Genomic DNA, 26075 nt, shown 5'->3' on the forward strand with positions numbered 1-26075 from the left:
TAGAGCATTTATTTGCAGAAAATGACAACTGGTCAAAATAACAAAAAAGATGTAGTGTTTTCAGACCTCAAATAATGCAGACCTGGAGAGGCCTTCAAGCCACAGTGTCTCGCACCTACTGTGAAATTTGGTGGAGGATCGGTGATGATCTGGGGCCACGTACAAGGTTATCCTGGAAGAAAACTTGCTTCCTTCTGCTCTGACAATGTTCCCCAACTCTGAGGATTGGTTTTTCCAGCAGGACAATGCTCCATGCCACACAGACAGGTCAATCAAGGTGTGGATGGAGGACCACCAGATCAAGACCCTGTCATGGCCAGCCCAATCTCCAGATCTGAACCCCATTGAAAACCTCTGGAATGTGATCAAGAGGAAGATGGATGGATACAAGACATCAAACAAAGCCGAGATGCTTGAATTTTTGCACCAGGAGTGGCATAAAGTCGTCCAACAGCAATGTGAAAGACTGGTAGAGATCATGCCAAGACACATGACAGCTGTGACTGAAAATCAGGATTATTCCAGCAAATATTGGTTTCTGAACACTTCCTAAGTTAAAACATTAGTATTGTGTTGTTTATAAATGAATATGAACTTGTTTTCTTTGCATTATTCAAGGTCTGAAAACACTGCATCTTTTGTTATTTTGACCAGTTGTCATTTTCTGCAAATAAATGCTCTAAATAACAATATTTTTTTGGGAATTTGGGAGAAATGTCATCAGTACTTTATAGAATAAAACAAAAATGTTCCTTTTACTCAAACACATACCTATAAATAGTAAATCCAGAGAAACCGATAATTTTGCAGTGGTCTCTTTGTTTTTTCCAGAGCTGTATATATAAACCATATATATATATATTTTTTTTTTAATTGATCATTCAAGTTGAAAAATGATGCATGTGCTGATGGGGCAAGTTTCCATATCATAACTTTTTTTTGTTGCAAGCCCTCACTTAATCTCATTTAGAACACTTAATTGTTTAATAATAAAAAAAAATGCATTGAATATTGAAATATTTTTTATATATATATCTTGTTTTTATTATATTAAGATTTAAACACAGCAAATCCCCATGAGACATCAGTGATGCTGCTGTTATACTGTAGAATCAAGCCGTTCTAACTGTAGAGGAACTCTACAATGAACTTGAATGAACTGATACGTTTGTATATATATAATAGTGGTAGACCGATATATCGGTTTTACCGATTAATCAGTGCCGATAGTTGCTTTTTTTAAACTATCGTTATCGGCAAAAACGAAAAAGAAAAAAAAAGCAACTATCGGCACTGATCGGTAAAACCGATATATCGGTCTACCACTATTATATGTACACAAACATATCAGTTCATTCAAGTTCATTTACTTAAAAGGTGTCATGTTTAAGATTCACCAACTAATAGCACGTTGTTTCAAATGAACATTTACATTAATGTTTCTACTTAATTTACTTGGCTCAAAATAATGACTGATGTCAGTCATTAAACTTGATTCCCCAAAGAAGTGCAGATAAAGCTAAACTTTAGCTGTGCACATTCACAAGCGCAAGGAAAAATTACATGGATCGAACAGGATCCAACTTCACAAAAGGGAACACGAATCACCCTAATGGTTATTTTTCACGAAACAACTAATTACATTAAAATAACATCACTAATACTAAAAAGAGCAAGAATCTCTATGAACTCTTAATAACTACTACTGGCCAAACAAACGTGTTTTAATTATTCCAGCGCAAGGTATTATGGGTATTCTCCACAACCTCAGTTCTGTACTTGATCGTTTGAGTTAGTAGTACTTGAAATCTTAATTTTACGGATTTTTAAGACAAAGAAGTTCAAGAAACTTCACAATTATTCAATAACTTTATGCATCACTCTAAGTTCACCTTATAACTGATATTTTGTGTTAATGAACACATTAATGCAAAATAAGTTAAGCAAAAAATATTATAAATATGTATGTTTCTAATACCGTATCCTAACCAGACATGATGCCGCGACACGCGATAAAAGGTATCTTTTTCATGTTAATAAGAGTTTTTGTCCTAACCAGCCGTGACACACGACGAGCGACAGCAACAGGGCTTTCTATTTTTGGAATGGTTTCTATTTCTGCGACGTCACGCTAGGTAGCGCAGTCAACAAATGCGTCTAAAATTATAATTTTTTACAATATATTAAAGCTGGCATTTCACTAGCCGGTTCAGAACAACTTGACTTTGGCTGAGGGTGTCACACACCTACCGAATGTTGTGCTTGAGGTCTCGCTTTCTTCAGTCGGAGCTCTGTCACACACACACCGGTTCAGAATGGCAGTAGGGAGAGATAGCGCCTCATTCCAACTTTCTCTCCGCTTCCCTGTTATGTGGAGATCGGCGAAATGACAACAGGAGTACCGCGTGAACATAAACAATCGTAACAGACTGAAGAAGGATGCGAAGCGATTCAAGGATGTGTGTGATTGTGTGTTTATCCTGTCGAGGCTTGCTGTAGAAAGCATTATGGAGCAAATTAGTTGCGTTCAATAAACATACTGTTCCATCTGTGATTGCTCTGTTTTCTAAATTTTATGGTCAATGATCCTCATTTTAGTGTATGAATATCGCGGTGATGCGTCACATCTGGTGTGGACAGACAGATTGCTTGTCGCTGGAATCTTATCGCGTTGCGTCTGGTTAGGACAAGGTGTAAATAGAAACTACTTATTTTCATACATGCCAACGATTCGTTATTTTTTCAATTACATAGAGAGAGAGAGAGAGAGAGAGACTTGGAGCAGTTTAAAGGCCTTTTGTGGGTTTGTTTACATTTGAATTTTTTTACACTTGGAGTTTGAATTCATGAACATTCCGTTGGCCTGTTTGAACATTCCATCAATATCGCTGCGTCCGATTATCCATACATCTCTACTATATATGCCAACAACAGTATGAAAGTGGAGTAGTATGTCCAAGAAATACCCGGATGACCTACTATTTCCGGCGAGATTTTGCAGTGCGGATCGACAGGACACTTATAATCCCTCGGGAGCTGAGGCGTCGTCATGTTCAAAACATTGGATTTAAAGGAACGGCGGTGAATCGTGAAGGGGATGGCTATATATGCTATATTCACCAAGATAATTGTTCCCAGTGCTTAAATGGTGCTTGTTTAATAAAACCAGAGCAGATAATTTTTTGTGGTTGTTGTTCTTACGTCATATATTTGCGTCACGAGACAATGGCCACATCCCCGGATGAAGTATATCCAAAATCTATTCATACTACTCGAATGCATACCTAAAAGCAAGTGCTGTTTTTTTGGCAGATAAGTGTGTCCTTCATCAAATACAGTACATACTGGGACCGTACGTGATTTCGGACGCAGTTTATGAGATTATTCAGATTACTGATTATATGCTGTGCGAAACCCTTAAATCCAATCTGTAATAAAAGGCATAAGCACAACAAGTCAGAACAGCCAGAAGGACTGTACCAAGTTTGGTGGATGCAGCACTATAGCTTGAAAGTTCTTGGAGCAGTTAGTGTTAGAAATGTTAGTTTCTATTCAGGGATTTTAAAAAAACAAACTAAACCACCTTTGTAGAATAACAGTATGCTGGCTTTGTCAAGTCAACATAATTAGATTTTAGTGATACTTTTACTGACAAGGGGAATTCTCGATTGATATTTATAATCCACATTTTTATATTCCACAATAGGTTTTGGAACAGAGCCAAAAAATATACTAGAGTCATTCATATCAGGAACAGTGTGAATGAATCTTTTATTTCGTTTTCTCTACATCATGCGTTTACAATGTGATGTACCACTGGTTACTCTCCAGTTTTACGTCTTCATGATAAGTAACTTTTTTGACAGTTTCATGTATTCCAAGCATAAAAAACAATTACACACTTACATCAAGAAATTACCTTAAAAAACAAACAAACATATATAACATGGGAAGAAACACATGCCACAACTCTGCTCTATATTTTCTTTCCAGAAAGGCCCTTTCACATGATTTGCGTCAATGTTTCCCAATGCTCTGAACTGTATAGAGCGAAGCGCCAATCTGAAATGTTATAAGATCTAAGTTTCTAGCTAGTTAATTTTAAACTGACATAATTGCATCCAATCAATACAGTGAAGCAATATGGACGGGGCTACCCAGAGCGACGCAATAGAAATAGAAACCAAGCAATCGACAAAATGTCCTGTTGCTAGATGCAGTTTTTTTTTTAGGGTAAAAACAATGAGTTACATGGAATAGATCTTGCCTGTTGCTCAATTGTGGTGTGCCTGGTTAGTTACCTCTGGTGCCATGTTGCAACCCCTTTTGCCATGGCTTTACAAGCTTTCGAACAATTAGTATGATGTAACTTTATGTGGATGGTTTTGACGTAAAAAGAAAACAAGACGGAAAAAAGGCTGATCTTTTGCATATCTTAAGTTTTCCGAAAACGTATCGAAACATTTTTATGTCTTTCTGTGATATATCGAAACAATGGATAGGACTTTCTTTTTCTGTTCTTGGCTAAATGTGTTACTTTCATTTGCTTTTACTATTTTCACTGTTAAATAAGTAAACTTCATATTTTCTTTTTACCAAGAAACCTAGTACAACTGCCCTTCTGTGACACCTGATGTGGAGGTCAAAGCTGTGCTTGACGCTTGTGTCGAGGTGTACATTAAAGCCTTGACGCGACTCATGTGAAAGAGCAATAACAACCTCACTTATCAGTGTCACTTTAAACACCAAAACAACGATTGTTCCATTACCAACTTCATTAGTTTCCTTTATCTTTGTGCAATAAAGCCGTTTCTGGGCCGGTAAACTTGAGTTTACTGATGCAAAACTGATCGGAACATTTCAAAGCAAATTATTGGTAGCTGGAAGAATGAGAGACTGATATACGAGTATTTCAGGCACTTAGAAAATCTCTCCCCGTGTCCTTGGCTACAGCGTGCTTCTCGATGGAGACACAGCATTGAAAATGACTCTTTCGTCCGCAGCACAATAAAGTGTGAACAAACACAGTTAGACAAAACAAGTCTATATTAGTACATTCAAAAACAAACAAACACGATTCTTTAAAGGGATTTCAGGTACCTTCCTATGCAAACAACAAGCCATTGGACATGTACCATGGTATTAATTTGTAGAATTAAAGCAGCTTGGAGTACCTTGTGAATACCTATATGAAAATCGGAATCATTCAATACCATTACCATGTATTTTAGAAATGGTACCATGGCATTTGGTGCATTTACCATGGTAATACCATGTTTTTGAACATGTACCATGGTATTACTTTAAACACCTTGGGGTACCTTATCAATGCCTTGGTACTGTATATGAAAATCATAGTCATTCAGTATTTTGTACCATGGTGATAAGTTAAATTGGAGTTCCATGTAAATACCATTATATACGAAAAGCATGATCATTCAGTACCATGGTATTGCCATCTGAAACTATTTCTATACCATGCTACCACCACACTTCTTTTTTATAAGGGCCCTGATTTCCTTTCCATGCAGAATGAGCAAAACCGACATCCTGTTTTTCATTTCCTCTCTTTTCTCCTAACATCTCTCTTCTGGTCCTCCTGGGGCTTCGCTTTGCTGGATTGGCTGCCAGCCATAAGATTGAGGGCAGTGACAGAGTGACAGCTGTAATTTTCTGCTCATAGCTGGCCTGGTACATTACTCTACACACACAATAATATCACTGAGTGCTGGCAGCCCTGCCACGGTTGCTCAGAGTGGCAGGGGAAGCCAACGCCCCTCAACTAGTTTAATTACATAATTTACCTCTTAATTCGAGAGGTATTGCGGACGTCAAAGGTTGAACGAGTTTGGTTTCAGGGGTGGAATTTTACGTAAGGTTAATTTCTGTCACGAAAACACATTAGTCATTGAAACCATCTCATAGATTACACGATAAATGACTAGCACGGGGCTCACGAGCCTTTTTACGCACGGTGACTTACAACATTGACAAAGAGCCTCACAGCAATCGGGTAGAGGTATTGACTACATTCCTCGACTATTGTTCCGAGAATCACGTAACACGCACCACACCAGCACTGTTGTGCTCTACATTTCAACAATCACAATTTAACAAAGATTTCGGAAATCATATAAAAATGCACAGGATCACATTAATAGTTTCCGAATGTTGGAAGAAACAATGCATTTTACGTCATTTTGCTAATAAAGGGTAAGTTACGTTTTTTAAAGGTCGTAAAATGATTGGCACGCGTAGCTAATATGCATTTTTGACATGCCGTGATTATCGTTTGTCTTACAAAACTTAGCATCAAAACATTTGTAGGGTTTTTACAAATCATTGGAGTCTACCAACATTTGCACCTGAGATGTAATTTCTCAAAATACCTGTACTGGTCATTAACGCTATTGGCGCTCTTTTTATGATGTGTCTTGCTTGATAGTTAACAGTTTCAACTTATCAGTTACAGTAGAAAATGACTCGATATGCCTGAAGAAAGCTTCTCACTCGAATGGTGGGTTCTGACCATTTTTAAGGGATTTGTGACGAGGAGGTAATCGGGCTAATCAGCCGAGGAGAGGGATAAGTGCAGCAGAATGCGGCAGTTCGGGAGAGAGAGAGCCACATGCAGCTGCCGTGTGTGTTTATCTTTGTGTCTTTTTGTTTAAATTAAATATTACTTTGACTGTTCAGCCAGTTCCCGTCTCCTCCTTGCCTACATTACCCTGTTACAGGATTATTTCAATGCCAACTAGAAGTAAAATACTTTCCCAAACGGACACAGGGTTGGAAGTGTATCACAAAGTGTTCTAAATACACACTCAGAAACAGGAAAGCATATTGGAAAAAGTGAAGACAGGTGTAGTACGTTAGACGACATTTACCATTTGCGTCAATTTATCAACATCCTGGGATTAGTCTCTGGATTTGCGATGGAGTCGTTTGACAGTCCTCTTGCTTTGCAGTGTCACACGACCGTGCTAATGTCCTCTGGTTCGTCCGGTTTCTTGGGTTTGCTCGGAAGTGATTTCAGGTACTCAAGGTGTCGTCTTGCATCCTCCTGGTTCTGCCGTACATAGTAAACAACGTACGAAATAACCATCGCAAACCAGCCGAACATGGTCACCAACATGGCATAGTCGGTGGTCCGCTTCGCAAGGTTACACAAGTCCGCATCCACGGCAAGAAACGGCTGGCCCTCCTGGTCCCTAAGCTCTGAACTACGGCACAGCACACGCGTTGCGGCTTCATGATTGTGCGACATGCCGCCAAGTGCCTGCTGAAGGGCGCAGTCACAGTGCCAAGGGTTATTGTCCACAATCACACGTGCCTTCAACCGCGCAAATGCATCCTTGTGCACGCTAGTAATGCGGTTGTGGGACAGGTCCAACACTTCAAGAGATCCCTCCAAACCGATAAACGCCCCCTCTCCAAGCGTCTCCACGGCGTTATGTGATAGATTAAGCCTCCGGAGCATCCTTAAGCCATGGAAGATGCGATCGGGCACCAGCGATATATGATTCCGGTCCAGTTGCAATAGTTGAGTTTCTGACGGGACATCAGGTGGGATCTCCTTCAAGCGTGATAGACTACAAGTGACGTTGAGCCCGTGAGGGGGGCTTTCGGAACGCTGGCAGGTGCAGCCCTTGGGGCAGGTGCTTGCAGATGGAAAGCACAGGACCATGAGCACCAAGCTCTGTAGGAGCAGACACATGGGGATGGAGCGAGACAGCCACAGGTCCAACGGCGTCATGCTGACAGGCAGTCAACATACTCCCGCCCGCAGCGAGCAGACGCCTGGGTTGTTCATGAGTGCCCCATAGCAGGAAGAATCATCACCAAGAGCCATGGATCTCTGGAGAGAAGCAACTGTCAACTCTCATCGTCTGTTTGAGTCTGTAGAGTAAGAACACAGAGTGATCGCAAGTCAAAACGCTAATTTATGGGCTGAAATAACACCTCCTTTTCATCATTAGCTCAGATAATGAAGAAGCAAATGTGCAACTGAAAGACAGGGAACATGCAGACCATGTTTATTTGGGTGCCATGCCAAAAACATAAAGGGGTAGTTCACACAAAAATTGCAATTCTGTCATCATAGTTCTATGACATTAAAAACTCGTATGACTTTCCCTCTTCTGTGGAACACAAAAGGAGATGTTAGGCAGAATGTTATCCTCAGTCTCTATTCACTTTCATTGTATGGTGACTGATGTAAGAGCTGCACTTTTAATCAAATAAATAATCTTGATTTCATTTAAAGCTGACACAATGAATTAATTGTGGAATGTTTTAATGAAAACATTTAATTAAGGTCTACTCCTGTTTAGAGGTAGACCGATATATCGTTTTTACCGATTAATCGGTGCCGATAGATTCTTTTTTGAAACTATCGGTTATCGGCAAAAATATCGGTCGACCTCTACTCCTGTTATGCAAATAATTCTATTTACAAATGTTTTTTTTGCAGCAGTGGAGAATTAAGCAATCACCAAAATGTCCGTCACCCGATTTCTGTCTATTTTGTTGTCAAAATTTTTATAATTTTGTTTTCATGCTGCGAAGAGTCCCAATGTGAACTTGATCGTTTATGTACAGTCTTGATTTACTGATGTATAAAATAGCTTTCATCTTTTGAATATGTAGCCTACATAAAGAATTTGGCATGCATATGCCCAAGACAAAATATGCATTTAAAGCTGAAGTATGCAACTTTTTCATTGTTAAAATACTTTCTCCTATCCCGCTTCATATGCAGAGACAATTATATGTAAGCCATTCTTAGATGAATTTTCTCAAAAATGTAAACATTGTCTCTGTGGCGGTATAACATTTCTGTGTTTGTTTTGAGTGACCTGCTTAGACCCCAACCCAATAACATTACAAAACCAATGGTGTGAGTTTGGGGCAGGACTATCTGTGGGACTATCTGACTGTTTGAACAACAGTAGATGAGGGATGTATTCGGAAAGCTGTTTTGAAAATGTTCGGTGGCGCTAGTGTCATGGAAATGACATATTACAGCTGTAATATAAATTGCATTTATTTGGAATTAATCACAATTCCAACATAAAGAAAAATAATCAATTATTATGATTTATTTGTCAATCGTGCAGCCCTAACTGAGGTTATTATTCTGCTTAACATCTCTTTTTTTTCAGTTCACAAAGAAAATCATATGAGAGTAAGTAAATGGTAACAGAATGTTCATTTTTGAACTATTGTTTATTAAGTTTTTAAATACTAATTTAACTCATTGTTACACTATGACATTTTAAATACTATTTAGATGTATCGAGTTACACAAAATGTTGCATTCACCAAAAAAAATTTTCATTACAGTTTAAATTGTGATGTTATATATCCCCTTATTAAAAATCGAGAGTTCATGGCAAATTCGCCACTGATAATTTTCACGTGCAAATGAACTTTGTGGCAAACTTGCAGCAAATTGCCCATTGTTACCACTACCGGTGAAGAGCTGCAAACTCCTGGCAAACATTTTTAGTGAATCAAAAGCTCCTTTGCATGTGAAAATAACGAGCTGCAAATTTGCGGCTAGTCTAGATTTTTTGTAAGGGTCGCTAGGTAAACTGTAACAAAAAAATGTGCCCACTTGTAGTGTATGCATGAAAACGGTGTAGGGAAGAGAGTAACTAAAAGTATCACCAACTTCAACTTTTACCAAACAATAGCTTGCATTTTGACAAACCTGATGTAAGCAAAATAATTCACAGGCAGACAGCATTTTTCACTGCCTAGTTTTTTGACTGGCCAGAAAATCACAGGTTGTACTCATATTCTTTATTACTGTTTACAGAGCATAGTGCTGTCACAGAGATTTATTGAGACCTATTTAAGTGATATCTTAAAAAACAATATTACAGCACCTTTAAAAGGATAGCTCACACAACATAAGGGTGTCAATAACATCATTTTTATTTTAGTGAGAATTGGTTCATCTAAGATTCATTGGTTTGGTTCAAATCAACGATTCAATGATTCTTTTGAGTCTTTTATTTTTAGTAGGGGAATATGTAGTTAAATGCTGCTGTTTGTCACTATGTTTTCGACTCGAGTTGTATTAGTTCTTTAGAGGAACATTATTTGTTTAATAGATTGCTGTCACCCTAATTAAGATCGTAATTGTTTTTGTACCAGATAAATACTGCTCCGATACATTAGCAACTACTTTAAATTATGAGTAGCTTTTTAGCTCGAGAAAGCACAGTTTCAAAGTAGTTCCCCAATGCTGAATATAGAAACACACAGTTAAAGTCACCTACTGTAACACAGACCTGGAATATTTCAGGCAGGGGGCCGGTGAGGCTGTGGGGGGTAAGAGCTATAATTAACACACATTAACACGTAGCACATGCCTCTCTCATACATACGTGGTAACACCAATAATAGCTTGATGTAAACAACTGAAGAGAGAGGTGAGACATAAAAGCTCCATTTAACACACAGTCGTTATGGAAATATCACCAGACTGATTAAGCTGAACCAAAACTGGTTAATTTACAGAAATACATCCAGACCTTTGTTTTCATTACCTGGGTCACTACTGAAATGCAGTACCTTTTCAATTCAGTAACCTTTAAAAAAATGAATATTGTTTTGTAAGTATTTTTATAAAAGGGTTTACCAGAGTATCAGGAATATGCTGTATTCAAATTCACTTGATTATTTACACAATGGCACAACATGAACAGCATGTTTGCTAGGGTTTATCAGATTGACAGATATCTTGAATGAGGGTGACAAAAAAGTCAAACAAGTTAATTCTGGTACCTTTTAGCAATCTTTTGTTTTTTGGAATGGAAAGTTTTGAAGAGAGACAAACTAACTAATAACACAAAACATCACAGAACTCGATGGATCCATTACTAATACTTATTGATGTTTAGGAAATGATGTCACTTCTTGAAAGATGATGTCACTCAGAACCTGGCTTTGGTTGCTAAGACTAACAGGATGTAAAATGATATTAAGGACATATAAAAAAATCTATAAATTCATTATCAATTAAAACAATATTCCCCTAGAAACATGTTTAAAGTGAGGAAACACCTGGAATATCTTTAAGGAATATTTTGGGTTCAATACAAGTTAAGATCAATTGACAGCATGTGTGACAATGAGTGCGTTTACATGCACTTAAGAGAATTGTTTATTGCAGGGTTTTCCAGAAAGCGGCGTTCTGAAACGCCATGTAAACGAGAACGCCGGTTTCCTTACACCGCTTAAGGGGTTAAGAGAAAGCGGTTTAACACACCTAGGTTTCTCCCAGAGAATGCAGATTATGTAAGCGCATACACGGCGTTCTCACAGGTTTTTGAAGAGTGCGCATGCGCAAGCCGGCACAGGCTGCATAAATAAATCACATCACCAGACGTAACTACAACAGATCAACAAACAGCGTGGCGGAAAGAAGTCAGCATTTCTGGGGAGATGAGGAGACAGTTCTCATGCTGAATTTGATCAAGGAAAACGTTATGCAGTATGTAGATGGTCGAAAGCATCGCAATTCCAACATTTTCAAAAGTGCGGAAGGTTTCGACAGGACGGTTCAACAGATACGGTGCAGATGGAAAGGGCTAAAACTACTGTACCACAAAGCAAGGAAACATACTATAGACACAATGCCTTTACAAAACATGTACACAAATTTTTTACCGGTTGACTTGTGTACGCCGAACTGAATGGCAATTGCGACTCTCATTTCCAAAGGCAGAGGAGCGGGCATGGTAATTTCGTTGGGGCTCTTCACGTACTTTTTATTTAATTTTTTATCCCCTTTTCTCCCAATTTGGAATGCCCAATTCCCACTACTTAGTAGGTCCTCGTGGTGGCGCGGTTACTCACCTCAATCCGGGTGGCGGAGGACAAGTCTCAGTTGCCTCCGCTTCTGAGACCGTCAATCCACGCATCTTATCACGTGACTCGTTGTGCATGACACCGCGGAGACTCACAGCATGTGGAGGCTCATGCTACTCTCTGCGAGACACACACAACTTACCATGCGCCCCATTGAAAGCGAGAACCACATTATGGTGGCCACGAAGAGGTTACCCCATGTGACTCTACCCTTCCTAGCAACCGGGACAATTTGGTTGCTTAGGAGACCTGGCTGGAGTCACTCAGCACGCCCTGGATTCGAACTCGCGATTCCAGGGGTGGTAGTCAGCGCCAATACTCGCTGAGCTACCCAGGTACCCACTCTTCACATACTTACGTTTATTACATAACTTTACAAATGAGCTCCGTGTCATTCTCTCTCCATTCATGGTCTGTAAGATCCTTCAAAATGACTCTCTCCCACCAGTCCTTGCTTCGAACACGCATCCAGCACACACGGGTTGCTTCCGAGGGAAATTGACCTATATAAATAATCTGTGTACGCTCAGATCTTTTGATGTAAAGCATTGTACCACATCCTGTTGCCAATAATCATTTGCAATATCAAATTGATTGCCATAGTTGACATCTAAAAATACAGAGAAACAATGGAGAACAAAAAAACAATGTCTTCCTCAGAAGCCATGTTTGTTATTTACACTGGTGTCGCATCATGGAAAGATGACATTGTATCCCATGTGATGTGACGAATAGTTTTTGTGTCACATCCAGTTCTCGGAAGTGGGGGGTGAGAAAGCTGCTTACTGACCAAACTGCATGTATACGGGAGTAGACAGTACGCCGCTTATACAGTGCATGTAAACAGGAACGCAGCTTTCTCACAGTAATGTTGAATATCACAAAAATAAATTGATCCTCGCTTTTCCACTGACTTGAAATACGAACGGTGACATCACGGGTTACGTGGCTATGTGCTAGTTTTACGTGACTACTTTGAACGTAAACAAACATGGCATGCCACAGTGTTTGTGTACAGTTTTTACTTCTGTTTTTGTGGACATATTTAAACAAAGATAAATGCAACCCAACTATATTACATTGCTCAACAAGACTGCCAGAGACGATGCTGTAACTTAAAGGTGCAGTATGTAACATTGTTCATGTAATATTCGCCTTTTTTTTTTGCCAATGTGTGAACGGCTTGTAAAGCAACTTAAAAAATGAGCACTTCCTAGGTTGCCTATTAAAGCCTGTAGACTGATTTTCATGCGAAGGGAACGGGTCGCTTTTGCCGGGAAAATCCAAAGGATGTGACATTTATGCATGCTCCCGAGAGCCTCAGTGCTTCTCTTCCACTATTCAGCAGCGACAACAATCTGCAACACTAGGTAACGTTATCTTAGAGATGGAATCCAGCAAACGTCCGGTTACCAGCACAACACCGACTCCTACATAAACTCAGAGTAAGCCAAAAAACAAAAACATTTATCTACTGAATCCCGTCTGGCTAAGCGGGAGCGTGATCGTGGTCGAGTGAAAACTAGTGTGAACATCGGCAGGGCATTTGATTCCTGGTGGGAACTTCGTTCGGTTTTGGGGATCGAAACCGACCCTGAATTGGCGTTCTTCTTATTGGACAGGTAAACTTAAATAACTGCAAAGCATGTGAAATATAGTGCCATAAGGATTATTCTGGTAATTTTAGCTAAACTACAATAACACATGAAATGAATGCTAGACAATGTTCAAGATAATGCAAAAAGACCCATTCATTAGTGTAACGTAACTTGGTTATACAGAAAATATATACAATCTAATATTATAAAACAATAGCACATCGATATATCAAAATGACAGTTGTGATGAAATCACATCAATACTGAATTGTGTCAACATATTTATAAAGTACAGTCTATTTTATAAACAGCTACTGTCATCATCCACCAAATTTAGCTAACAACTATTGATAAAGCTGGCTAGCTAGCTAACGCCGACATAGGCTATCGTATAAATGCAGTCAATGTATCATGCAAAGAAAAGTGATTACTTCAAACTACAGTCTCGCATTAGCCCTGTTCCTGCACTGGAGAGTCAAATATAATATACATTCTCAAAGTTTGTAGTAAAACAATCATAACTGTGTAATTTTAATTATGCTACCTCATCTGTCAGCATGATGTCAGTGAATCACGTTCAGTCTCTTTGTACATTATGTCATTGTTTTGGTCGATGCTCGCTCGCGTCCCTATGGAGTGTGTGCGCGAGCACGAGCAACAGGTAGCTGGCTGCAGTTCACTTAACGGCCACAGGTGTCATTAATAACAAGGGTTTCTGAATCTTACATACAGAAACTTTAATTGCATTATTGTGTATGAACTTCTTAATGGGGCTAAACTTGCTAAGTACTATAAACTGTAACAGTGGAATCATTATTAAAATGGGTGTAGCAGATGGTTATATTTGGATTTTTGCCATAGCATATAATATTATGTTTACGTCTTGATTGAGAATCCCTCCGGTTTACTTAACAGATAGCCACAATCTTCCTAAATAAGTGACTAGCTGGTAAAAAATCCCTTTACTGAACAAAACAATGCACAAAAATAAGATGAGAAGAGTGTAAGGGAAGCAAACAAAATTGGCGACTCTAATAACTTACTGAGATCAGCTGCAGAGGACACCAAACACCGGCGTGCATCATTTATTTCTGTATCTCCTCGTAGACTCTTCTCTTCTCCTTTGCGATCTCTTCATTTATCTCAGATATCCGTAGAAAATGATTTCACGAGTGCTTGTTTTGTCCGTGTTTCCCCAAAGCTTTTGATGTCTGACATTTTGTGGGGTTTTTATTGATGTTATAGAGTAATAAAGTACTCCTTGCTGCAGACGGTAGCTACTGTTGTTGTTTTGGAAAACCTTTCCTGGTGATGAAACTAATAATCACGCCCTCCGTCCCCTGACATAATCGGTTCCTGTGTAGGGACCAGCAAGCTTTTGGGGCCGGTTCGGAACCATTTTTTCCACCCCGGAACGGCCTTTTCTGCGGTGGAAATGCGCGGAACAGTTTGAGTATTCGCACCGGCCCAGGAACCTGCACCCGAGTCATGTTGGTGGAAAAGGGTCATCTGTAACCTCGATTTTTGCCGCCGCCTTTTTTTTTTTAAAGAAAAGGAGGGACAAGTTGAAATAGTTTTTGGTGGTAATGTCAGAAATGCTGTCGATTGAGCTTAACTTGTATTGAACACAGAATATTCTTTTAACAGATTGCCAGTTTTTTATTTCAGAAGTAATAATAGTAGCAGATTAAAGTTAAATTATTTAAAATTCACCCCTATGTCCATTTAGTTATCATTAAGAAAGCCAATATGATTTCCATCTTTGACCAGTTTTGATATTCATATTTTATCAAGTATAACGGGACAATGAAAATGTACTGCATAGCATGAATGACCCATTTGAAAAAGGTTGCTAATAATTCGGGGACTGCAAGACAGATACAAAATAAATCAATAGAGTAATGTAAAAATAAATATCCCACGAGTCCAAACCTGAGACAACCGTACTAAGACACTATGTGGCTGTTTACTAGAACCAAGTAGCTCTGAACTGCCATTTGTGTGTGTGTGTGTGTGTGTGTGTGTGTGTGTGTGTGTGTGCGCGCCTAAGGCACTTTAGGACGAGTGTGGACTGAATCCCAGGCCCATATCGAGACTGCCAAGCTGATGTAATGTTAGTCCTTATGCCACATGGGAATGGGATGTATGACGACAGTTCACACAAATCTCACGGTTCTGTGACTGCCAGCTGTCTGGTGCAGACTATTACAACTGGCAGGCCATCACAGGAAATGAAAAATAAGTAGGTGACGGCACACATATACTGTCAACACTAAACTACTTCCTGAAATTCAGGTGAGATGAATTCTGGATGAACGACATATGTAAATAAATCCAAAAATATATTAAAACCTAGTATTCTAAACCATCTCAAGATATGTAATAAATAAATCTGACATTTTTGCAAAACAATACTGCACAAATCCTAAACTGTACTTTTTGGTTAAAATATGAATGGAAAAAAATAATATTAAAAACTTTCCATAGAAAATACAATGACATTTCGAATATTTTGCACATTTAAGTTATTGTATTTTTTTTTACAGATAAGGCAAAAGTTGTTAATACTTTTACTGTTTTACTGTAGTCAGCGTCTTTACTCGCTGAGCTACCCAGGCCCCCGTATACTTTTACTGTTAAAAAAAAAATATTTTTTCCATTTTACTTAAAAATGACATATATTGCTAAATATAATATAGTTTTTACAGGTGTTTACTGTAGCATATCCATACAAATAATTTGACAGTATATTGTTAATCATTATCTTTTTCCTGTTTTCCTTGAACCTCAAATGTAAATATATATATAAAAATAAAATAAAACACAGAGTATTCTAAACCATCTCAAGATATGTAGTAAATCAGTGTCATTTTTGCAAAACAATTCTGGAACAAATCCTAAACTGTACTTTTTGGTTAAGTTATGAATAAAAGAAAATTAATGTTCAGAAATGACAGCCAGAACTTTACCATAAAAATACAATGACAACATTTTGGGCATTATGAGATATTTAAGTGATTGTATATTTTAGAGTTAAGGTACAAGTAGTTCATAACTTTACTGTAAAAAACATCCTGGTTACTTGCGTAACCTCCGTTCCCTGATGGAGGGAACGAGACGTTGTGTCGAAGTAGTGACACTAGGGGTCACTCTTGGGAGCCCGAGACACCTCTGGTCTTTGATAAAAGGCCAGTGAAAATTGGCGAGTGGTATTTGCATGCCACTCCCCCGGACATTCAGGTATAAAAGGAGCTGGTATGCAACCACTCATTCAGGTTTTATGCTGAGGAGCCGAGACAAGGTCCCGGCCATTTCAGTGGGTAGTTCAGCGTTGTGGCAGGAGGGACACAACGTCTCGTTCCCTCCATCAGGGAACGGAGGTTACACAAGTAACCATGACGTTCCCTATCTGTCACTCACTCGACGTTGTGTCGATGTAGTGACACTAGGGGTCCCTATACGAAATGCCACAACTGGCTGAACTGTGTTACGTGAACTGGCGGTGTGTGACGGGCAGACCACTGTGTGCCTCGTAGCCAGTGCACCAGGCCGACACGTAACCTCCCCCAACACAGTTGTGAGTGTCGAACGGCCCTTTGGGGACAAGTCGACTACCCAAAAGATAGAGACGGGCTAGCACAGTCGTGGCCTCTTATCCCCTTTTTTCCCCACTCCCTAAAAAAAAGGGGGATTAACTGACTGGGCCCACCAGGTCTAGTCGGGGGGTGTCCCTCCCAAGGGGAAGACACAGCGGAGACCACCCCCTGCGCTGGGGAGGGGGGGGGGGGGCGGTATTTAAGTGGAAATACGTCACATGGTCTTGCCGAGCTTTGTCGGAAATATACCATGTGGGGGAGTCCCAAGGTAGGTCCTGCCCTACGGGGGAGGAGTTACTACAAGCATGGTGATTGGGAAGATGTGGTTTGCCAACAGGGAAACGAATTAGCGGAAGAAATACGTGGCATGGGGTTACATACGGGGAACCACCAAATGCGGAGCACCTACCCCAGTACAGGGCTTAGTTAGCAGGTGTACTGAGTCTCTCTGCAAATTCGTCTGCCACAGGGCTTGGAAGAAATCAACCAGGAAACACAGTTTGTGAACACTACTGGGAGTTAATGCCGTATGTCTTCAGCTCAGGGGAGGTGAAAGGCGCTATGCGCAAGCGATACACCCGGCTGGCTATCCCGGACTTACCTGCTTGAGCGTGCCACTTCACGGGACGAAACCGGTTCCACCTGGAGATTGTAGAACCTCGCAAAGGTGTTGGGTGTTGCCCAGCCCGCTGCTCTGCAAATGTCTGTTAAAGAGGTGCCCCTGGTCAAGGCCCAGGAGGCCGCTACACCCCTGGTAGAATGGGCCCGTAGCCCTACCAGGGGCGGCACGTCCTGGGCGTGATATGCCATAGTTATGGCGTCAATGTGCCAGTGGGCGATCCTCTGCTTGGAGACAGTGCTTGCTTTCCGCTATCCACCAAAGCAGACAAAGAGCTGCTCAGAGACTCTAAAAATCTGCATGCGATCCAAATAGATGCGTAAAGTGCACACTGGACACAGCAACGTCAGGGCTGGGTCTGCCTCCTCCTGCAGCAGCGCTTGCAGGTTCACCTCCTGGTCCCTAAAAGGGGTCGTGGGAACCTTGGGCACATAGTCCGGTCGGGGTCTCAGGATAACATGAGAGTAGCCCACACCGAACTCCAGGTACATTTCGCTGACAAAGAACGCTTGCGGCTACATACACCTTCAAGGTGGAAGGGGACAGCCGCCCTTCCAACCTCTCTTGCAGGAAGGAAAGCACCGATCCGACTGCACATCTCTGGGGGTCTTCGTGTCGGGAAGAACACCACTTAGCGAACAGATGCCACTTAAAGGCATACAGGTGCCTCGTAGAGGGAGCCCTAGCCTAAATGATCATGCTTAGGTCTTCTGCGTCCCGTCCAAGGGCCATACATGGAAATTCCAGAGGTCTGGTTGTGGGTGCCAGATGGTGCCCCATCCCTGAGAAAGAATGTCCTTCCTCAGGGGAATTAGCCGGGGGGAGCTGTCGTGAGGAGCGTGAGGTCCAAGAACCACGTCTGGGTGGGCCAGTAGGGTGCTACCAGGACGACCTGCTCCTCGTCCTCACTGACCTTGCATAGGGTCTGTGCAAGTAGGCTCACTGGGGGAAACACATATTTGCGAAGTCCAGGAGGCGGTGACAGATCGGCGTGATAGCCACTCAATGTGTCCCGTGGCGCCATGCCCATCTTGGGACTCGAGTCTGAAGCCAGTGGTGAAGCGGTCTCATATGCATCAACCCGAGCGGAGTGGCCACTGCTGAGGATGCCATATGCCCCAGGAGCCTCTGAAAGAGTTTCAGTGTTGAGGTAGAATTGAGATGTGGAAGTACGCGTTCTTCAGGTCTACCGCCACGAACCAATCTTGATGCCGGACGCTCGCCAGAATGCATTTTTGCATCAGCATCTTGAACGGGAGTCTGTGTAAAGCCCAGTTCAGTACTCGCAGGTCCAAGATTGGCCGCAACCCACCGCCTTTTTTCGGTACAATGAAGTAGGGGCTGTAAAACCCCTTCTTCATCTCGGCCGGAGGGACAGGCTCTATTGCATCCTTCCGTAGGAGGGTAGCGATCTCTGCGCGCAAGGTAGCAGCATTCTCGCCCTTAACCGAGCTGAAGTAGATGCCGCTGAACCTGGGCGGCCGCCTGGCGAACTGAATCGCGTAGCCGAGTCGGATGGTCCGGATCAGCCATCGCAACGGGTTGGAAAGCGCAAGCCACGCATCCAAGCTCCGAGCGAGGAGGACCAAGGGGACAATCTTGTCGGACGTACCAGCAGGTGGGGCCTCGCAGTGGGGCGAAGCTCGAGATGCCACGCCATGTTGTGGCCGTGCTGAGTTCAGGGATCGAAGCACTTACCTGGCTTCTTGTGACCACCCCCAGAACAGCCTGGGATGGGGGAGGAAGAGGCCTGTCCTCGTGACCCGTGGAGACTGTCACATAGGGGGCGGATTTGTGCCACAGCTGGGCACGCAGGGGCGGGAAGACCACCACTAGAGCGCCAAACCTGCAAGGATGGAAAGGTGGACGGTGGTCGTGATGACGGCCATGCACACCAGGTACGTGACCCAGGGAACGAGGAAACCGCTCTTTTGCTGAACTGTTGGGTACCGCAGCAACTTGGGCATGTGGCAAAATTAAATGAAAAAGCAACAAAAGATTCTCCTCCCAGCCCTCCACCGGGGGATGGAGTGGTCTGCTTACCAGCTCCAAGGCAGTGGGTTTCGTCATTCCTGGGTCGCCCATCTCAGGGGCGCTTTGAAGCCTTCTGTGGGTTCTTGGTGGCCGGCCATGAGACGGGTGGCATCTGCTTCCTGCGGTGGGCTCCACGTCGGGGCCGGGCTGAAGGGGCGGGCTGTGGTGGAGCCAGTGCAGTCACCGCAGGGGGACACCCTTGGCGATGAGCAGGCGGGGTGTGGGATCTTGAGCTGCGCCGGGGCAGGATGTGCCGGATAGCCTCCATCTGCTGCTTCACTGTTGAGAACTGCTGGGTAAAGTCCTCGAAATGGGGGCAGCAAGGAACCATGCCTTGTCGGCCCCACCCATCTCGACCAGGTTGAGCCAAAGGTGGCACTCCAGGACCACTAAGGTGGACATCGCCCGCCCGGGAGACCGTGCCGTGACCTTCGTTGCCCTGAGAGCGAGGTCGGTCGCCGAGGGCAGCTCCTGCATCAAATCTGGGGCAGAACTACCCTCGTGCAGTTCCTTTAGCGCCTTGGCTTGGTGGACTTGCAGGATAACCATGGCATGCAGGGCGGAGGCGGCTTGTCCAGCGGCACTGTAGGCTTTGGCCGTCAGGGACGACGTGAACCTACAGGCCTTGGACGGGATCTTTGGGCGTCCGCGCCAGGTGGCGGCACTCTGCGGGCATAGGTGCACCGCGAGCGCCTTATCCAACGGGGGAATTGCCGAATAGCCCCTGGCTGCCCCGCCATCAAGGGTAGTGAGGGCGGGGGAGCTGAAGGATCGGGACCTGGCAGTAAAAGGTGCCTCCCACGATCTTGTCAGCTCCTCATGCACTTCTGGGAAGAAAGGGACTGGAGTGGGGCGTGGCTGCTTTGAGCGGCGCCGCGAGCCCAGGAACCAGTCATCGAGCCGCGAGGGTTCAGGGGAGAACAGAGGGTTCCACTCTAGCCCGACGCTCGCGGCTGCCCGGGAAAGCATGTCCGTCATTTCCGCATCAGCCTGTGACTGGGCAACCGCACCCGAGGGGGGGAGCCCAGCTGAGGCTTCTGCGTCTGACTGGACGAGCCCACTCTTTGATGCTGCGCTCGAGAGCTCATCAACTTCGAGGGCTTCGAAAAAAAGGTCGAACTCGCCCTGAGACGAGCCGGCTGACTCATCCGGAAGCCCGATCGGGGCAGATGAGCGTGCTGGGGAATGGGAGGTCCGTGGGGGGATACCCGGCGGAGATGGTCCCATTGGGGTCTTTTTATCAAAGACCAGAGGTGTCTTGGGCTCCCAAGAGTGACCCCTAGTGTCACTACATCGACACAACGTCGAATGAGTGACAGATAGGGAAATATATTTTTACCATTTTACTTGAAAATGACATGAATTGCTAAATATAATATAGCTTTTTTTTTTTTACAAGTACGTCCTTTTTTATTTAAAATTACAAAAATGTTTACAGTGTATTCTTAATCTTTTTTCTGTTTTCCTTGAACCTTATATGGAAATAAATCCCCAAAAATAAATTAAAACATAGTATTCTAAACCATCTCAAGATATGCAGTAAATCAGTGTCATTTTTGCAAACCAGTCTAAACTGTATTTTTGTTGCTGTTGTTGTTAAAATATAAATAAAAATGAATGTTAAATGTACATTTTTAAAACTGCCAGCCAGAACATTCCCACAAAAAAATACAATGACAACATTTCAGGCATTTAAGTGATTGTAAAATAAAGGTAAATGCAGTTTTTTTTACTGTAGCATGTTCATTCTTTATCTGTTAAAATTACAAATATATTTTACAGTGTATTCTTAATAAGTATATACTGTATTTTTTCCTGGTTTCCTTGAACCTTATATGGAAATATATCCAAAAAATAAATTTAAACATAGTATTCTAAACCATATATCCAGGCTAGTAAATCAGTGTAATTTTTGCAAACAAACCCTGTAAACTGTATTTTTGTTGCTGTTGTTGTTAAAATATGAATAAAAATTAATGTACATTTTACAATAAAGGTAAAGGCAATTCATACATCTACTGCAAAAAAAAAACAACAAAAAAAAACATTTGTGATTTTTTTTCTCCATTTTACTTGAAAATGACATGCATTGTTAAATATAATGTCGTTTTTACCTGTATATTGTAAGGTATTTTTTGTCTATATATGCAAAATTACTATAATTGTATAGTGTATTCTTAATCAGTAGATATGTTTTCCTGTTTTCCAGCAGAAATATCTAATTAAATATCTTCTTCACTTTGTGAGGTTTATGTTTAAAACAGGTAATAAAATTCAATAAAACAAGACAAAATATACTTATAGTCATGATACATTCTCTGTAAACAAGCCTTGATATCTTACACAAACTCCCTTCTTGGGTACATTTATTTTGTTTCAGTGATGTTTTGATATTTTAACTGTTAAAACAAGACAAATAAAGTGAGAACAGGGTTTTATTTTACCCTATAGTAACAGATTCTATTGACACTGATAAACAAGTGATGATAAACACATTATACTCATTATAAATGCAATGTTGACATCCTGTCTTTAATATTAAAACACATCGGTCCAGACTATCAGGTGGATCTCACAGCTCTAAGAAAGCCAAACAGATCATGAAGCTTTTATCATCATTTCCATAACCATCAAAACACATTAAAATTAATAATATGATGATTATGAAGCTGGGGGAAGAAATCATAATAGCTTTTATGCACTTTGCAATGATTCATTCATTCAATAATCTTTGAATCTGTGTGGAAATAACGTTTGGGTGTTGTGGCTGAATATTCCATCAACAAAGATAGCTAAACTATCCTACTTCAAGAGGGTACATTGCACAGATATTTTTGTCATTCAACACCAGAAAATTAATGTGCATTTAATGTATGCATGTAAAAAAAAAAAAAAAAAAAAAAAAAGCATTTTATTTCTTATATGAAGCCTTAAAGGGGAGATATTGTCACAACAAAGAGTAAAGGGTCAAATATGGTGTTTAAAGGAATAACATGACACAGTACAAACAGCATATTTGTATCTGACTTTTAAGGCTTAATATGTCAATAGTCCAATCACATATGCAGTGCATATTAATGTATTACCCCTGATTATATTCCTGTTGGATCTAACATGTATTCTGACTCGTGTGATCAAAGGCATCATCACCTTCTTCCAGCATCCAATGTACTCAAAGCCAGTTCTAGGTGCTTCTGAATAAGATACAGTTGTGCTCAAAAGTTTGCATACCCTTGGAGAATTGGTAATATATGTACCGTTTCTAAAGAAAACATGAGTGAGCAGGCAAAACATATTTCTTTTATTTCTTATGGGATTCATATTCAACTGTAGTTTATAACAGAATGACACAATCATAAAACAAAACATGGCAACAAAGAAAAAAATGAAATGACCCCTGTTCAAAAGTCTGCATACCCTTAGTTCTTAATACTGTGTATTGCCCCCTTTAGCATCAATGACAGCGTGCAGTCTTTTGTAATAGTTGTCTATGAGGCCCCAAATTCTTGCAGGTGGTATAGCTGCCCATTCGTCTTGGCAAAATGCCTCCAGGTCATGCAAAGTCTTTGGTCGTCTTGCATGAACCGCACATTTGAGATCTCCCCAGAGTGGCTCGATGATATTAAGGTCAGGAGACTGTGATGGCCACTCCAGAACCTTCACCTTTTTCTGCTGTAACCACTGCAAGGTCAACTTGGCCTTGTGCTTAGGGTCATTGTCATGCTGGAAAGTCCAAGAGCGTCCCATGTGCAGCTTTTGTGCAGAAGAATGCAAATTGTCTGCCAGTATTTTCTGATAACATGCTGCATTCATCTTGCCATCAATTTTCACAAGATTCCCCGTGCCTTTAGAGCTCACACACCCCCAAAACATCAGTGAGCCACCACCATGCTTCACAGTGGGGATGGTATTCTTTTTACTATAGGCCTTGTTGACCCCTCTCCAAACATAGCGCTTATGGTTGTGACCATAAAACTCTATTTTGGTTTCGTCACTCCAAATTACAGTGTGCCAGAAGCTGTGAGGCGTGTCAAGGTGTTGTCGGGCATATTGTAACCGGGATTTTTTGTGGCATTGGCGCAGTAAAGGCTTCTTTCTGGCAACTTGCAGCTCATTTTTGTTCAAGTATCGTCGTATTGTGCTCCTTGAAACAACCACACCGTCTTTTTCCAGAGCAGCCTGTATTTCTCCTGAGGTTACCTGTGGGGTTTTCTTTGTATCTCGAACAATTCTTCTGGCAGTTGTGGCTGAAATCTTTCTTGGTCTACCTGACCTTGGCTTGGTATCAAGAGATCCCCGAATTTTCCACTTCTTAATAAGTGACTGAACAGTACTGACTGGCATTTTCAAGGCTTTGGATATCTTTTTATATCCTTTTCCATCTTTATAAAGTTCCATTACCTTGTTACGCAGGTCTTTTGACAGTTCTTTTCTGCTCGCCATGGCTCAGTATCTAGCCTGCTCAGTGCATCCACGTGAGAGCTAACAAACTCATTGACTATTTATACACAGACACTAATTGCAATTTAAAAAGCCACAGGTGTGGGAAATTAACCTTTAATTGCCATTTAAACCTGTGTGTGTCACCTTGTGTGTCTGTAACAAGGCCAAACATTCAAGGGTATGTCAACTTTTGATCAGGGCCATTTGGGTGATTTCTGTTATCATTATGATTTAAAAAGGAGCCAAACAACTATGTGATAATAAATGGCTTCATATGATCACTATCCTTAAATAAAAGACAGTTTTTTTTTTGCACGATCAGTCATATTTTCAAAATCAATGGCAAAATTTCACAATTTCTGCCAGGGTATGCAAACTTTTGAGCACAACTGTACCTACGTATTGGAAATAACTTTTGTTATACTTGTAAAACAATAAAGATTGCTCTTACAGTTTGCAGTTCATGCTTTCCACACCCTAGTGAATGTGAACCGCAGCCTGCATTCACTAAATATGATTATTATGATTTCATTCTCAGAGATGAATCAATAACTACCACCAAGTTTTTCGTGCCATATGCCACCCAACAGATTGCAAAAATAAAAACAATACGTATATGTTAATTGATATTCAAAAGGTGAATTTCGTATTAAATGGGCGCGATAATTCAACCACACAGGCTGACGCATGTAAAATCAATCCTATTTAATTTTGCATGCACATATACGAAAATCATGTCAGCAAACAGCATGCATTTGTTGCACACACGACACAGATGAATGCATGCCAGTCTCGATCATGTTTGTTTAATGCGCGCGCGCGTGTGTGTGTGCAACAGGCGATTTCTTACCTGCGACAGAAACACTCATCAATCGCCGCATCCGTGAAGCTGACATCCTCAGAGAATCATCCAAACATATGATGTGATGCTGACTCCTCATTTCACACACATATTTAGAGACTGTTGGCTGCTGTCTTGGCCAGAGCTACTGGAGTGACTGGCTGGGAGGCGCGGTAGTGAGTTCGGATCGCTCGTTGAACCGATTCCTTTGAATGATTCGGTCGAACCGATTCGCAAAGGCTAAGCGACGTCAATCTCTCGGATGTAAGCGATATAACATTGTTTAAATGTAAAAAGCGGGAGCGAATGTCTTTCCATTATTGAGCGTATTTAATAATAATATGATTAACAATAATATTCGGGTCGTTGTCATAAATATCAATCATATAGCCTATCGGCATTTTTATTACAAAAATGAATCGTAAAATGACGCGCGGAGAGTTCTAAGAACACTTTCGACCGATGACTCAAAAGAATCGACGAGTCTGTTATTTGAACCGGTTCATTGAAACAAACCGTTCGAAAGAACCGATTCTCTCAAATTATTCGGACACACCAAATTGAGGCGGTAGCGCGCGTTTATCCGCTCGGTGAGTGTGCTACCGGTGTGACACCAGCCCTCTTTCTCTCATTTAACGCCTTTAATCGGTCAAAATGAATGATTCATTGCAAGGGACTCCACGTCAATTTGCATGGGGAACTCCACCGTGAAACACGTTTAGAGAGGTGCTCAAGTGACTCAGATGGTAATATATCATAGTCCGTTCATATAAAAAAGGGTATTCATGTACTTTGATATTTACATATTACTTCAAAGTATATATCCTACTACCGTAGTAGGCAACATGAAAAAATAGTTTAAACTAATCCCAGTTTTTCTTAAAAAAAAAAAAAAAAAGAAAAAATCCAGATTACAGTGAGGCACTTACAATGGAAGTGAATGGAGGCCAATTTTTGAAGGGTTAAAAGCAAGGGCGTAGGTTTAGTTTGAAAGTTGGTAGGGACATACTGTAAAGCTAGGATCATATTTATATATATATAAATAATATTATTACCTCATA

At 41.3% G+C, this 26075-nt stretch overlaps 1 protein-coding gene across 1 annotated transcript; it reads right to left on the reverse strand.

The window, feature by feature from the left end:
- Positions 1-3751: 3751 nt before the first annotated feature.
- lrrc3b (leucine rich repeat containing 3B) lies at positions 3752-25166 on the reverse strand. The gene is made up of 2 exons (XM_051670993.1): positions 25024-25166; positions 3752-7899 (listed from the first exon to the last, which is right to left on the reverse strand). The coding sequence occupies exon 2, from the start codon at positions 7754-7756 to the stop codon at positions 6971-6973; it is 786 nt and encodes a 261-aa protein (XP_051526953.1). The 5' UTR covers positions 7757-7899; positions 25024-25166; the 3' UTR covers positions 3752-6970.
- Between the last annotated feature and the right edge of the window lie 909 nt (positions 25167-26075).

This window comes from Myxocyprinus asiaticus, chromosome 34 (assembly GCF_019703515.2).
Source record: "Myxocyprinus asiaticus isolate MX2 ecotype Aquarium Trade chromosome 34, UBuf_Myxa_2, whole genome shotgun sequence".
NCBI classification, from domain to species: domain Eukaryota; kingdom Metazoa; phylum Chordata; class Actinopteri; order Cypriniformes; family Catostomidae; genus Myxocyprinus; species Myxocyprinus asiaticus.